The sequence below is a fragment of the Mustela erminea genome, chromosome 16 (genome assembly GCF_009829155.1).
Source record: "Mustela erminea isolate mMusErm1 chromosome 16, mMusErm1.Pri, whole genome shotgun sequence".
NCBI lineage: Eukaryota > Metazoa > Chordata > Mammalia > Carnivora > Mustelidae > Mustela > Mustela erminea.
Window position 1 is genome coordinate 84,493,060 of NC_045629.1, and position 15,009 is coordinate 84,508,068.

Sequence of the window (15,009 nt, forward strand, 5' to 3'; positions counted from 1 at the left end):
CGAGCTGGGGTGAAGGCGAGGGGCGGCGGTGGGCCGAGGCGGGGCCGGGGGCCCGGGTGGGCGCGGCCCGGCCTGCGCTCAGAGTCTGGGGAGACGGCGACGGCGGCCGCGCATCCCGCCCAGCCCGCTCCTCCGCCGCTGTGCCGCAGCCGGAACAGCCGCCGCTGCCCGCCGGACTGCCCCGCCGACAACCGCCGGCCGCCGCGCAGCCCGCCGGGAAGCCGAGGCCCGCCCTCGCCGCCGGGAACTACAAACCCCACAAGCCCCCGCGCTGCTGGCGCCTCCGAGAACCCGTAGCTGCCCCACGCACAGCCTGCCGGGAAGCCCCGCTCCCGTCCGCAAAGCACGCCGGGACGTGAAGTCGGCCTAAGGCCCGCGCTCCCGCGGGCGTCCTGCAGGCTTCCTGGCCGTGAACCCCCACCCCGCGCCTCGGTCCCCTCCCAGGGTGGTCCCCACGAACCCCACCGCGGCCGGTCAGCCGCCCCCGCCCGGCTCCTCCCGCGGGCCTTCTCCCAGCACCCCTCCCGAGAAGGGGCGCGTTCGCCGGCCCTCAAGGACCCCGCCTGTTCCTTCCCCCAGGCTTGCCCCGGGAGCCCAGAAGCACAGGACCACTGTCACACAGGGAGGTCGAGGGCCAAGGCATCTGCACCTTTATCCCCACGTGGGCGGCTGGGCCTGAGACACCAACACATCACTCTCGAGAGCCCCGAGGAAACAAGGAGCAAGTGCAAGTCCGGGCAACAGGGCCAAGGTCACGCGGAAAGGTCACTGTTATCAAAACGCTCCTGGTCATACACTTCAGCCACCACCTTGCGACCGGCAAACCAGCGCCCATTGAGGGCCTGGATGGCCTTGTGAGTCTCAGAGGCTACGGAGAACTCCACAAAAATCTTGACGATGATCTCCGCGTCCTCCTCCTCGCCTTGCTTCTCCTGGTAGATGATGACGCGGTTGACAGCACCGAACTTGCCACACTCCTCGGTCACCTCCCCCTCCAGGTCATCATCGATGTCCTTGGGGTCCACCATGTTGCGCAGAACCATCACTGTGGACTGTGCGGGGGAGGGGACAGCTGAGCGCTGCAGCAGGCTGGACCACCACCCCCAGCTGCCCCCCACCGCCACCACCCTGCACAGGCCCCCACCGCCCACCTCCTGCTTGCGCAGCAGCTTCTGCATCACCATGTGGCGGGCGCTGCTGCCGGAGATGCTCATGTGCTCCTGCTCGCTCAGCATCTCCGGCCGCTCCGATTCGGGGAACAGCTCCTCCTCTTCCTTCTCCTTCTTGGGCTCCAGGAGACCCAGCGTTGGAGGGCTGGCCAGGATGGGGTTGACCACTCCCACAGAGGGGATGGTCACCGGAATGGGAGGCCGGGCTGGGGTCACACCTGCAGCAAACCCACCAGGTCCAGCAGTCACGCTCCCCCATCTCTGCCCCTCCCGGGAAAGTGCCCCCCCCGCCCCCCGCCCCTCAGCCACGGCTGAGCAAGGTCCTACCCGCCCAGGGTTATGCCCAGAGGACTAACACGGGAAGGAGGGAAGGCATGACCCATCCGGGCTCACCTGTGATGACTCCTGGGGCCTGGGCAGCCATGACTGCCTGGGGCAAAGCCCCCAGAGGCTGGGCCAGAGTCAGTGCGGGGGAGACCAGTCCAGGCGTGGCCAGGGTACCCAGCACCGCTGCTCCAGCCACTGCTTCCTGCAGACCGGAAGATCACCACACTCAGTCCCCAGTCCGGCCGCCTCCGCTCAAGACCACACCAAGAGCCAGCCCCCAAAGGACGAGGGAGGGAGGGAGGGGCTGTCACCCACAAATCAACTATGTGGCTGGGCCATCCCTCACCTGAGCGGTGATCTTGGCTGTGGCGGCAGCGGCGGCCACAGCCGCAGCAGGCGGGAGGCCTCCAGGGCTGGCAGGTGTGAGCAGGGGCATGGGGGGGGTGACAGCCTTGCCCACTCGCAAGTACTGGCCTCCCAGATCAAAGAGGTTCATGGAAGACACGGCATCCTGGGACGACTGGGCCTTCTCATACTCTGCAGGGCAGGAGCAGTGGTGAGGGGGAGCCACGGTGCGGGGAGGCCCCACCCTCACTGCCCTCTCTCCAAACTCACCGATGAAACCATAACCCTTGTGCTTGCCAGTCGTAGGGTCCCGGGCAAGCGTGCAAGATTTGATCTTGCCAAAGGCCTCAAAGACGCTCTTGATGTCATCATCTGAAAGGTCCTGGTGCACGGACGCCACGTAGATGCGGTTGAAAGCTCGAGCCTCCTCAGCCAGCTGGTCTATGATGGGCTGGGCCTGGCCTATGTTACTGGGTCTGCCCACCTGGGAGAGAGGCAGGGCACAGAGCCCACAGTCAGCACAGGCCTGGCCCCGTCAGACTTCAGGCTTCTGGAGAGGCTGCTCGGCGTCGCCTGGCTGACTGAGAACAGAGAACACACGTGCCAGCCCCGAGGCCCACCTCCCTGGCCCTCACCTTGATATTCCTGCCTCCTAGCATCACCGAGTTCATCTGCTCCAAGGCGAGCTGAGCAGCTTCCGGGACCTCGTACTCCACAAAGGCAAAGCCCTGGGTACAGGAACGTGCCGTGAGGCCAACAGAGCCCAAGGTGGGGAGGGTGGGGCCTGGGGAGGGGCAGACTAAAGCCCACCTTGTGCTTCATGGTGACGGAGTCCCAGGACATGTCAATGCTCTTGATGGGTCCAAAGGGAGCAAAAGCCTGGCGGATGGTGTCCTCCCCAAGCTCATAGTAGATGGACCCCACGTAGACCCGGCACATGATGGCCAGTGCCCGCTGCCGCTGAGCTGCCATCTGGAGCAGGACACAAGGGGAGAGAGAGCCCCTGGCTTGTGAGGGGGTGGCAAGAGGCTGGGCAGCCCACTCCCCTCCTGGCCCACCTACCCATCTCCGCCGGGGGGAGGGCTCCCCACGCGGCAGCACAATGCAGGCCCAGCTCCTGCGGTCAGGGTGGCAGGGGTCAACAGCACCCTACCCCCAGGAAGGAAGGTCAGGCCCAAAGGCAGGACACGGACGCACCCTGGCCCACCCAGGTCCTGGGCAGACTGGCAGCAAAGCTGACGGGGGCCAGGAGGCAGGGCCACACGCCCTCCCACCACGCCCACCTTCCAGTCTGGGGGCCAGGTTCCCCACGCGGGGCTGAAAGATCCTCCCAGGGTCCTGGGCGAGTGCTCCGACAGAAGAGGGAAGGGGAAGCCATCCAGGCTGGAGGCACCCGCTAGCGTGGAGGCAAGAGAGGGGGCACAAGACAGGGCAGCTACTGCCCAGAAGAGAGCCCAGGGAGGAGGTCAGGAACCCAGATGGGGGCTCACTGGAGAGAGAACAAAGAGCAGCTGCTCAGGCGGGGGCTGGGCGCTCTGCAAGCCCCTCAGTGTGCCGAGCACCTGACCAAAAAGGGCTGGCTGGAGCTCACGCCGGCAGCCCCAAGGCCAGGCCCCCAGGAACATCAGAAGGTGGCAGAGCTGCCAAAAAGAGAAGCCCTGGGGCTCCCTGGAGTAGGGAGATAACAGGCCCAGCAGGCCCACAGCTCTGCTTGGGCAGACACTGCCTCTGTGCTAGGGCCAGCCGGGGCCGAGGGACCTTTCCACGCCCTCAGGGATGGGCTTCCCACTCGGGCCCCCTCTGCACGATGTGCGAGGCGGGGGGGGGGGGTCCCCACAGCCACACGCGGTGGGCCACCAGGAGGAGCTGAGCCCTGGGGAAGACCACAGACCCAGGAGAGGCAAAGAAGATGGGGCCCTGGCTCTAACTTCTCCACAAACTGGGGCTCCCCTCACCCTCACAAGGCCCCCATAACCGGAGGCCAGTTTCCCTCTTTAGATAGCATCGGACCGAGGATATAGACCAGCCTTCCCCTCCCTCCGGGAAGAGCCTCAAAGTAAGGTCCGCATATCCCCCAAACTAGGAATCCCCCCCAAATGGGACTGCCCTCCTCAAACTGGGCTCCCAGAAAGTACGCCTCAGGCCCCTGCTGAGACCGAGGACCCCAAAGTGGAACTATGTCCCCTCTTGCACCAGGCAGCCCGACAGGAAGCCCCATGCCTCTCGGGTCACAACTCCCCAAGAGGGAGCAATATCTCCGCTTCAGTGGGGGCTTCCCGACAGGTGGGCCGAGAGCCCTCTCCCTGACAGCCCCCGCCCCCGATAGACGCTTCCCAGAGAAGACACTGGGTCTGTCTGGCCGCACCTCCTGTGAGAGCAGCACACCAGGGATGAGCCCAGGAAGAGCCATGTTTCCCCCCTCAGACTTCCCGGAGCAGGGCCTGGCCTCCTCCTCAGCTTGCCTCTGGGAGATGGAGGAGCATCTCCTTCCCAGACTCCTCCGCCCATGGCAGCCAAGGCCTCAGGCACTGCCTCTGCCTCCTCCCGGGCCCACTCTGGGCTCAGCCCAGCCCCTGGCTGCTCCCTGGCTGCACGGCCCCTACGCCCTGCGGACAGCCAGGCCCAGAGGACCAAGTTCTTGTCCTTCCCTCTCCTGCTTGCTTGGCAACCCCCCGCCCCCCGCCCCATCCAACCATCCTCCCTCCGGGTCTGATGGGGCCGGGAGTTTGGACTCTTCTCCCCTCGGGGGCCTGACCCCTTCTCAACCCCGGAGCCCAGGCAGCCTGGAGACCAGCAAAGCTGGCGGCCCAGGCATGGCACCTTGTGCGTGCGGGCGACACGGATGCAGCTGGGCCTGGCGTGGGCAGCTACCCTCCTGGCCTGCTGCCCTCCGCAGTTACCTGGCCGGTTAGTTTTAAGGCAGGACCTCAGAGCAGATGGAGGCCTCCCCAGGGGCGGTCCCGGCTGGGTGCCCGCCCACACCACTGGCCCCGCCACGCCTGGCGCTCTGCTGCGCTCGTCCCGAGCTGGCGGGCAGGGCCGGCTAGGGGAGCAAGGTCCCCAGCACGTGGGCTGCACTGCCCCCCTCTAGCCCTGACTAAGGACATGAGCCCCGGAAGAAGTGAGCATTTCTATTGACCGATTGCAAAGGTGAGAGAGGATCTCCAAAGCCCATTGTCACTGCTGCCATCTGAAAGACAGTAAAGACAGAGTTCAGTCTGTTGGAGCCGAGCAGTCTCCCGCTCTTGTCACGCCTCACGCAGACAGCGGCAAGGCCCGGAGTCCCCGCCCTGCCAGGGAGGTCCGCCTGCCTTCCCAAACTGCCAGCCAACTGGCCAGCCACCGGCACCTGCCCAGGGGGGCCTCAGAGCCCCAGGTGCCCCGCCCCACAGCCTGGCCGGCAGGGCAGAAGGAAGGGAGGGGGGAGGGGGGAGGGAGGAGGCGGCGGCGGAGGAGGAGGTGGTGGAGGAGGAGGAGGAAGAGGAGGGTGCAGATGGAGCACAGTGAAGAGCCAGGGCGTCTCCTCAGGGCCGGGCAGGGGGCAGGGGGCTCGAGGCCCAGGCACCTGTCAGCCTTGCCCTGGCCTCTTCCCCACAGCCATGGCTGCTTGTGGCCACAGGGCTAGAGCAGGCGGCTGCTGGAGGCGCCCCCAGCCTGTCCTCTCTGTCCTGGACCCCAACTCAGGTGGTCTGGACTCACTGCAGGGGTCGGGGCCTGACCACTCTCATCCGAGGCCAAGGGGACGGGAAGGAACGCCCCTACATGCTGCACCGCCACCTGGGTGCACAGGCAACCTGAGGCAACAATTTCAAGTCCAAGAGGAGGAGCCAACTCAGGGGGCGGGGCACAGCTACAGCGCCAGGGCAGGGAGGGGACCATGGGCACTCAGCAGACGGGTAAGGCTGGGCCACTCGTGGCCCACGGAGGAGCCTGGGCGCCCCAAGAACGAGTCCTTGAGAAACAGAACCACAACAGCTTGTGGGGACGGCCACAGGCACAGGAGGAAGAGAAGGAAGAGGAGGCGGAGGTGGTGGGGAGGGGCGGCGGAGGCTCCCCGGCCCAGGCGGGTGGGGCGGCCTCCAGCGGAGCCAGCAGCGAGCCGGAGCGCGGGGCCCGGGGGCTCACCTGCAGGTTGGTGAGCTGCTGCTGCTGGTGCGCGATGGTCTGCTTCACCAGCACGCTCTTGATGCTCTGCTCCATGGCGTACTTCTTGGCCTGCGGGAGGAGGTGGTGAGGGGCACTGGGGGGCCCGGCCTGCAGGGGGGTGCGCCTTCCTCCGCCCGCCGCCCCCCAAGCCCTGCCCGCGACTCCCCAGAGGTGCGCTCTCACCTTCTGGAGGGCCTCTTGCTGCTCGGGCGTCAGAGGAGGCAGTCCCAGCTTCGCGGCTGTGCTCTGCCCGTTCTCCATCTTGATGGAGTCCGTCCCCTGCAGGTGGGCAGCAGGGAAGTCATTAAGAACAAGCTCGAGAGCTCCCCTACACGGCCCCCGGGACCCCACCCCACCCGCCCCCGCAGAGCCGCACAAGGCCTCCAGGCCTGGCCCGTTCCCCAGCGACAGGCAGCTCGGCCCCTCTACGATCTCCCCGTGCCTGTCCTATGCCTGTCTCCCCCAAGACCCATGCCACTGAGACAGGCAGGTACCTTGGGGGCCTTGAGACAAGCCAGAGCAGCGGCAGGGCCCTGGCCACAAGGCCTCCTCAGGAGTTATGAAGACAGGCAGCAAGCAGGAGGGGCCCAGTGCTCGTCCCAAAACCGAGCCCAGAGCTTCAGCCCCGAGCCGTGCAAGAGAGCTGGCCCCAGCCATCCTTTACAAGGCAAAGGGGTCATGGTCCCCTGGATGTGCAGGGACTCCTCATTCGTGGACCACATGGCATCCACCCCCACCCCCCACACCTTCCCTCAGCCCCAGCTAGGCTCGCGGACTGCTTGGGCAGAGGTCTAGGGACCACTCAAGGAGCAAGTAAGGGGAAGGGTCTCCCTCCCAGCACACCTCCATGCAGCGCCCCCCCCCCCCCCCCCCCCGCAATGTTGAGAACCTGGAGCTGCCCTCCCCGGCCACAACAGCCCATCTCCACCAAACTCCTCCCTGGGCGGTGCTTAGCCCCTGGGAAGAGAAGCCAGGAGCAGACCAGCCACGGAGGAAAGTGGGTCTGTCAGCACCCTAGCCAGGCGAGCATGGACACCAGGAGATATTCCGGGGGAGAGGGTACAGCAGGCACAGCCCGCCGCAGACAGACCCAATGCAACCAGGATTAAGTTTACATTCCTCTGCCAAAACCCATCTCTAAGCTGTCCGCAGGGGAGAGAACAGGGCCGTGCAAGGAAAAGGCAAAGCACAGCTACTGAGCCAAAGAGTGTGTGCACCAGGGGTCTGGTCACACCAGCCTGCCCACCAGCTCCCAGGGCCTGGCGCTGCCCAGCAACGGCAAGGACAGACCACCGCCAGCCCCCTCCAGAGGGGGTGCTCTGCTGCAAACAGCACGCAGCCTAAGGAGGAACAGCGGAGAAGGCAGATCCCCAGCGCACACATGAGGAGCCAGGAGAGTTTCAAAGGAGGCAGGAAGGGGCCAGCTGACCCAAACCCCAAGAACCACCATCCTGACCAGCCCAAGTATTGGTTTTCCAGCACAGGGTCAAAGGGCAGGAGGGGCCTGGAGGCCCCCAGTCTGGCCCCTAAAGCCTGTCCTCTCCGCCCTCCCAGCTGGCCCCAAGCCCGCTTCTTCTTAGTGGGACAGAGGCCCTGAGAGCCAGGGGCTGTGACTCCGGAGCAGGCTGTCACCATGGTAATCAATGCCAACCCCCTTCCAGCCCCTTAGAAACTTTTCAATCTCTTCTTTGTCTTGATAAACAAAAGGCCCTTCTCCCATCAACCAGGGCAGGGGAGGACTGGCTAGAGGGACGTCCTGGCCCTTTCGCCCATCTGCTTCAGCCCCCCTAATTTCTCAGGATCCAGGCTGCATACCACGGCCAGCGCTCCCCTGAGTGTGCGGGGGGGGGGCCCACAAGAGGGCCCAGCTCCAACAGGCCCCCAGGCCACCTCTCTGAGCCCCCACTACAATCCACTGGAGGCAGGCGCTGCCATGGAGAAGCACAAAGAACCTTATTACCCAGCAACAAGGCCTGGCTCCACCTCCTATAGGACAGGCTCCCAAGGGCAGAACCACCCCAGCGGGACCAGATCTGCCCACGCCCACTCTGAAGCCCAGCCCAAGCCCCACACAGACCCTGTGCTTTCACTTGCACGGTGTTCTGCTTTGTTGTTTTATTCAAATTTCAGATTTGAAATGGAAATCTGTGTTTCTGGTTGTCACTACCCGTCACAACCTGCAACAGCACGGCTGCCCTCTGGAATGGCATGATGGCTAGCAACTGACACCGGCTCTGGCTAAGCCCCCACCTGACCATCGTCACCACCTGCCCGAAGTCTGAAGGCACACGAGGCTGCGAGCCACCACAGAAGCAGGGTGGACGCTACGGGGAGAGGCTGCAGCCAGGCGGGAGGCTGGGCGGTGAGGGAGGAGACAGGCACCTCTACCCAGAAGGCAGAGAAGAACCCCTGGGCTCCTCCCACCCCACCCCCATCTCTCTGGGCCCAGGGACAGGCAGGCAGGCAGGCGGGCGGGCGGGCAGGCGGGCCTGCGGGCAAGGACGCTGAGGTCAGTACCTGTGGAGGTTTCCATCTGTCTCCCGCTGCCACCACTGCCGCCGCCGCCGGCTCGGACCCCCCTCCTTGCTGGCCATTGACCTGCTGCAGGCAGGAAGGAGATGCTGTAATGGACAGTCATAAGACCACCCGCCCCGGCCCTCTCTCCCCTTCCCTAGCTAAAGGCTAAGTGCCCATGGATGAGAAAGAGAATCCAGCTGGGGCACCGGAAGAGCCCAGCTCTGGCTTGGCTCCTGAACACCCCACAGTAGCCCACTCACCCCACTCATTCTGCCAGGACACCTGCAGCTGCCCAGGGCCTGGCACAAAGGTAGCCCGGCCTGGCAGAATCGAGAGTAGCCCGGAGTTGGCAGGGAGTCATCAGGAAAGGACAGGACAGAGAATAAGAGAGCTCCTGCCCCACGTCAAGGAAGGCAACCTCCCTGCACCGGAAGCTGCCCCCGGCCACAGAGCTGAGGGCCTAAAAGATCAGTTCCTCTCTGGCCAGCAGGCTGGGACAGGCCAGACGGGACGACAGGGGCCCAGCTGGCCATCCTCCCTCACCCCTCCTGAGGCAGACCGGGGCACCTCTCTAGCAGCAGCACGCCCCCTCCCCCGTTCAGCATCGGTCCCAAGGCCTTCCACAGACTCTGGTCAAGCCCACACCCAAGCCCCTCGTGAAGACCCTTCTGAGGAGGGCTGCGCTCTCTGCATGACAGGGCCAGGCAGGGGCTCTGTGTGTACAGCCTCCCTCCCGCAGCGGACCAACTGTCCAGGGCTGGCAGCTGAGAACCTGGCCATACCCCATACCCAGAGGGGCCGTGGAGGCACCGCCATGCAGCACCGGCCTAACGGAAAGAAGAGCTCCCAGCTCAACTCAGCAGAATGGCAGGAGCAAAGACAGGCCAAGGGCAGGAGGTGAGCCATGTCACGGAGAAGGGAGACCTACTCCACCTTCTCAGAGGCTGCACAGCCGGAACTGAGAGCAGAACACACTTACCCCGCTCCCACCTTCTAAGACCTACAGCTCTCTAGGAACACAGGGACAGCCACGCCCACCCCATCAGCCCCGTACACAAAGTCAGAGGCGGACTTGGCCAGAGCGTGTCTGAGGCTTTGAGCCCCAAAGCAGACAGCAACGCAAGCCTGCGTGTGCTAGAGCCATGGCCAGCGGCACAGACGCTGCGGCTGACGCCCAAGCAGAGCCTCGGCTGAAGCTGCTCCGAGCTCAGCGACGCTGCTACATCAGAGAGAGCCGAGGACCGGGGCCCTTCTGACGTGGGTCCCCCCCAAGTGGGCATACGGCAGCTGGGGACAGGGCCAGTGTCCGGCTTGCCTCGAGTCCTCTGGCACCCCAGGAGCACATGTGGAGAGGAGGCTGCCCTGTCAAGTGCAAGGCCCACTTCAGTCTGGGGGAGCAATCCCGTCTCTTGACCCACGAACACAGCCAACCTGAGGATGCACTCATCAACAGCTTCCTGCTCTCCCAAACTAACGACCAGCCAGCACAGGAAGCGGGGCGCTGCTGAGGCAGGGCACCGCTCAGGGACTTCTAAGGAAAAGTCAGTCCAGGAGCAGGTGCTGCACGGGACATCCTACTGCCTCCAGAAGAGACCAGGTCCCTCGTCCCACAGAGCCTCAGCTTCCGTTCTCAGTACACACTAGAAGAGCCGGGAGAAAACTGTCACTTATCATCACAGCTGGTCACACGCGGTCACCCTCTGGCAATGAAAATAGGAGGCTCTGTGACCACAAAGCTCCCCAGCACCAGGCAGCAGTCAGTGCCGGAAGGGGTGAGAAATCCCCTCTGGGAGGCAACACAGCCACTTGAGTCTGGGCCCCAAACTCCAGCACTGTCACTGCTCACCAGACCAACGAGGGTTATTTCCATCAGAAAACCAGAAAAGTTAAGTAATTCCTTAACTCTCGCAGGTTTCTGGCTCCTCAGGCCTTGTGCCCGGAGGCTGGCACAAAGACTCCGTGAGTCACTCCCTGTGCCCAGGCTGTCCGTCTCCGCGACCAGCAGCACGGGCGTGACACCCGAGTCCGATCCACAGAGCGGAGCCGCTGCAGGGCGCTCCCCATCCGCTCAGTCCTCTGCCCGTGGTGCCCTGCTCGCTACCAGACGGCCAGGCTCTGTGCTGGGCACTTTGCATGCGGCAAAAACAAGACGAGACGGATGCCAAGAGGCAGCCACGAGAGAGGACTTCTGTGGGTCGTGAGCACCAGCGGAACATCAAGCACAAGATGCAAAGAAAGGGACTGAGGAGGCACTCGGGGCTAGGCAGCCGCGGAGGCCGAGGAGACAGGGTGCACGCCAGGGTGTTCAGGAGGAGGAGAGAGAGACGGAGCCCACAGGGAAGGCAGAGGGTCTGAGGCCCCTGCCAGATGGAACCCAAGGGTAATGGCCCCAAGCAGGAGTGAGCGCAGCTGTCCCAGGGAGGGAAGAATGGACTGGTAAGTCAGAGACACACTGTGCGTCACCAGAAGACTATGTCCCTGACGGGAAGGGACTGTGGCCTGTTTCTGCAGCCACCGGGTGGAAGGCACGAGTGACAAGAGCACTTCTGCATCCTCCTGTGTCCTTCCCTAGCAGATCACTAACAGCCCAGTTCAGTGCCACTCTACCCTCCCAGAAGAGCCCAAACCCGTCTCAGGGCAGAAACCGGCGTTGTTCAGCAGCCCCGGACCCCAAGACGCAACAGGTTCTCACCACGCCCCACTAAGGCGACAAGAAGACAGACCGTCTGGAAATCTGTCTGCTGAACAGGTAAGAAGAGGAACCCATCGGGCCACAGCCTGCAGCCCACGCCCGGAATCTGATCGACGCTGGATTCCGGGTCTTTACAGCCTCCCACACCCACGGACACGTGCACGGGGTAACCTCTGCAGAGACTCCCGGGCACCACAGCCCTCCTGCAAACCTCAGCTTCCAGGGTGCAGACGTTGTGCCCACGCCCACCTCTACCGGGATGCCCGTCGGGCACTGTGCCACAGCGGGGCAGAGACCGCTCTCCCCTCGGTCTGCAGCCGTGCAGGTGCTGCCAGTCAGAGCCTCCGGCAGCCACCGAGGCTGAGCTCCGGGGACACCCACCACCCACCCTCGGCGGCTCCTCTTCCTCCTCCACATCCCACACCTTCCCAGGAGCGTGGGGCCCCGTCTTCAAGCCGCCGCCTCCTTCCCCGGCCGAGTCTGGCCGCTACGTGGGACGCCGCCGGGGGACGCGGCCGAGCCCGCCACCCCATCTCTTCTCTAACTTCCCTCTCGCCCAAGTCAGGTGCTCCTGGGCTTCCACGGGAAGACGTGGCAGAAAGGGGATGGCCGGGTCTGCGAATCCCACCCCGGGCTCCCCTAACCCGGGGCCTCTCTTCCCTGGGGGTCCGATCTCCACCCGGGACACGGGTCCAGCCTCCCTCCTGCGTGCAAGCCCCCAGCTCAGGGCCTGGCCAAGGCCTAGCTCTAGCCTAAGAAGACTCCCTGACCCCAAACGTCTTCCCTATCCTTCCAACCCGCAGCCACCTGCCAACGCTGCCGTCACAGACAGGCCCCATCATGTCCCTCTGGGTACAGGTCGGTGGCAGGTAACGGGGATGAAGGGACGCCGTGAAGGGCCAGGAGGACACTCATTTGAGAGGAGAAGGGAGACGTCCCCGTGGGAGCGCGGCACCAGGGCTCTCCGTCTAAGTCACCAAGAAGTCGGTGAGCCCTGAGCGGGGCAGGGAGGGGGCCCCCCCGTGGGTGCCCACAGCACCCCGAGCACAGGTCCCTCGGGCTCGCAGTCCGCGGTCTCCGTGTCCGCCAGACCCGCCAACAGGGCAGGGGTTGCCTGCGGCTCCCCCCGGTGGCCCGACACCCGTGCCCGCCCGAGAGAGTAACGGCTCGAGGAACGTGTGCTCAGCGCGTTCCCCACTCCTCGGTCCGGGCGGAGCGCCTGCTAGCCGGCCAGCCCTCCCCGCAGAGCACCCGCGGGCCCCGCGTCCTGCCGACAGGCCCCGCACGCCCGGCGGCCCCTGCGCTCGGCCGGGAGGAGACGCCGTCCCTCCCAGGAGCCCCGCCGTCCTGTCCGGGCCACGGGCGCCCGAGCTGGCAGAACGCTGCGACGGCCGCCTGGCGCCGCCCCGAGGCCGCTCGCCCCGGCCAGACCCGCGGCTCCCGAAGGGGGCCGCGCCCCGCGCGCCGCTCGGGCCCCCGACGCCGTTCGCCGGAAGCCGCAGCCCGCGAGCCGGAAGCTGAGGCCGCGGGCCGGCCCCCGCCTCACGCCCGCCCCGCCCCCGCCCCGCGCGACCAAGAGCCGCGAGGGCCCGGGACCGACGGCCGCGTCTCCGAGGGGCCTTCGACGCCCTGGCCGGGCCGACGACTGCCCCCCGCCAGCCGGGCGGCGGCCCGCGGTAACGGGCGGCTCACTTACGAGAGCTATGGTCGCCGTCGCCATCTTGCGTCCGTCGCGGCCGCCGCGCGCGCCACACGCTCCTGCTTCTTCTGCGGTCTCGCGCGATCTGGGCGCCGGCGAAAGAGCCCGAAGGCGATCGGAAGTCTCGCGATAAAAGGCTCTTTCCCCTTCGAAGGGGTGGGGCTGGGGGAGGAATCAGCTTCCGGTGTGAGGGAGGCCTGTTAAGACCCCGTAACAGAGCGGACGGAAAGGGGCGGGGCGGGGGCGGGGCGGGGGCGGGGCCCGGGCGGCTCTGGGCCGGGCGGGGGCCGCGGCGCGCGCAGCCGTCCCCGGTGCGGTGCGGTGCGTGTGCGCGCTCCTCCCGGGGGCCGGTCCCGCCTCGGGTCGTCTCCGCGAGCCCCGCGCGGCCCCTCCTGCCCCTCTCCTGCCGCGGCCGCGTTTCCTGGCGTCCCCGGCCGCGCGCAGGCGGAGCGAGTGCGGACCCCGCCGGCCGCAGCGTCGCCGGAGTCGGGACGCGCCGCCTGCGCACGGCGGGGCCGCGTCCGACAGACGCGCTCGCGCCCCGCTTCAGCGTCCCCCGAGGCTCCCGCCGTGTTTCCGGGCGCGAGGCCCGCGTCGGGGCGTGGGGCTGCGCGGAGGCGGCCGCCGCTCAGCCCCGGCGCCAGGCCCTACTCGAGGAGGCCACCTGCGCGGCCTCGGGCGCTGAGATGTTCGGTCCAGAGGCGGCGAAGGGTCTTCCCGCGAGGCGGGTCGCTTCCCCGCGCCGGGAGGGAGCGCCGTGGGAGGCAGGCGCCGCTCGGGACCGCGGCGGGCCACCCTCGTCGCGCCTGTCCCTTCCGAAAGGAGAGCGCGAGAGTCGCAGAAGGGCAGAATCCCAGGAGCACAGAAGTGGGGTGTCGAGCAGCCGGAGGCAGGCGGGCCCCCTCTAGCCCGCCGGACGTGGGCTGCGGCGCCGGGAGACTCCGCAAGGCTCTCCCGCCGGCGGTGGGGGCTGCCCAAGCGGGGTCCCGCTCCCAAAGCGAGGGACTTCACGAGATTCCTGCCCCTTCCCCACCTCCACCCTAGCCCCAGGCCTAGCCCCCGCGTGCGTGCGCCGCCCGTGCACCTCAGAGCTGCTCTTTGCAGCAGCTCCTGGCGCAAAAGACGGGCAGCTGGAGGGTTGGAGGGTGCTCAGGAGAGTGGTCTGGCTGGACCCCTGGCCTCAAAGCTCACCAGGCAATAAGCCCCACCAGTAAGACATCACTCTTAAAAGCAGCTGAGCAGCCCCGCATCACCAGAGACCTAAGGAGGAGGAAGGAAGCGAAAACGGAAAAGGAAAAGGGACTGAGAAGGAGCAGAGACAAACAAGCAAGAAGAAAACCTAAAACCATATCCTCAGAGATAGCACAGAGGATGTGGCGTCCAAAGTCACAACAATCAATATAGTGCACACCCAAAACTAATAAAACACTGTATGTTAACTCACTGGAAGTAAAATAAAAACATAAAAAACCAAAATCAAGAACAATAAGGTATAAAGAGGGCCGCCTGGGGGGCTCAGTGGGTTAAGCCTCTGCCTAACTCAGGTCATGATCTCAGGGTCCTGGGATCGAGCCCCACATCGGGCTCTCTGCTCAGCGGGGAGCCTGCTTCCCACCCCCCCCTTCTGCCTGCCTCTCTGCCTACTTGTGATCTCTCTCTCTAGCTCGCTATGAAAGAAAGAAAGAAAGAAAAAATCTTTTAAAAAAGAACAAGAAGCTATAAAGAAAGAATGTTCCATAACTGAGAAAGACTTCTTAAAAATATGAGAGGAAAATGAACAATTAAATGGAGGGTTTAAAGATACAGTTGAAATCTTCCAGAATGTATAAAACAAAACCTGATAAGTAGAGAAGAGAAAATGCAATCAGTCACACTGAGCGGTATTCTCCAGTGCTTAGAAATGACCTGGTGCCTAACCAGCCTCCACAAGAGAGGGGGAATGGATGAAGTGAATGGATTTCACCACAAAGTGAAGTGGTGGGACTTGCCACCACCACTGCAGAGGGCAGAGGGCACAAGCACCACCTTCTGGCAGTAGCTTCTCTTATGAGATTTGAAACTGATATATAATAAGGCATTCAGAGTGCTTGGGTGCCGGGCACAGTTCTCATTAC

General features: G+C 65.0%; 1 protein-coding gene across 8 annotated transcripts; it reads right to left on the bottom strand.

Moving 5' to 3' along the window:
* Positions 1 to 626: 626 nt before the first annotated feature.
* PUF60 (poly(U) binding splicing factor 60) lies at positions 627 to 13,018 on the bottom strand. 8 transcript variants are annotated; one of them, XM_032316727.1, is made up of 12 exons: positions 12,893 to 13,018; positions 8,505 to 8,588; positions 6,171 to 6,266; positions 5,967 to 6,056; positions 4,981 to 5,031; positions 2,652 to 2,813; positions 2,477 to 2,569; positions 2,112 to 2,325; positions 1,843 to 2,033; positions 1,563 to 1,698; positions 1,152 to 1,387; positions 627 to 1,052 (listed from the first exon to the last, which is right to left on the bottom strand). In XM_032316727.1, exons 1-12 carry the CDS (start codon positions 12,914 to 12,916, stop codon positions 753 to 755), a joined length of 1,677 nt encoding a protein of 558 aa, XP_032172618.1. In that variant the 5' UTR covers positions 12,917 to 13,018; the 3' UTR covers positions 627 to 752. The 8 variants fall into 8 exon arrangements, with proteins under 8 accessions (XP_032172618.1, XP_032172619.1, XP_032172617.1 ...); XM_032316728.1 differs by having other exon boundaries at positions 8,505 to 8,585; positions 12,893 to 13,016; XM_032316726.1 differs by lacking the exon at positions 12,893 to 13,018 and adding an exon at positions 11,994 to 12,174.
* Between the last annotated feature and the right edge of the window lie 1,991 nt (positions 13,019 to 15,009).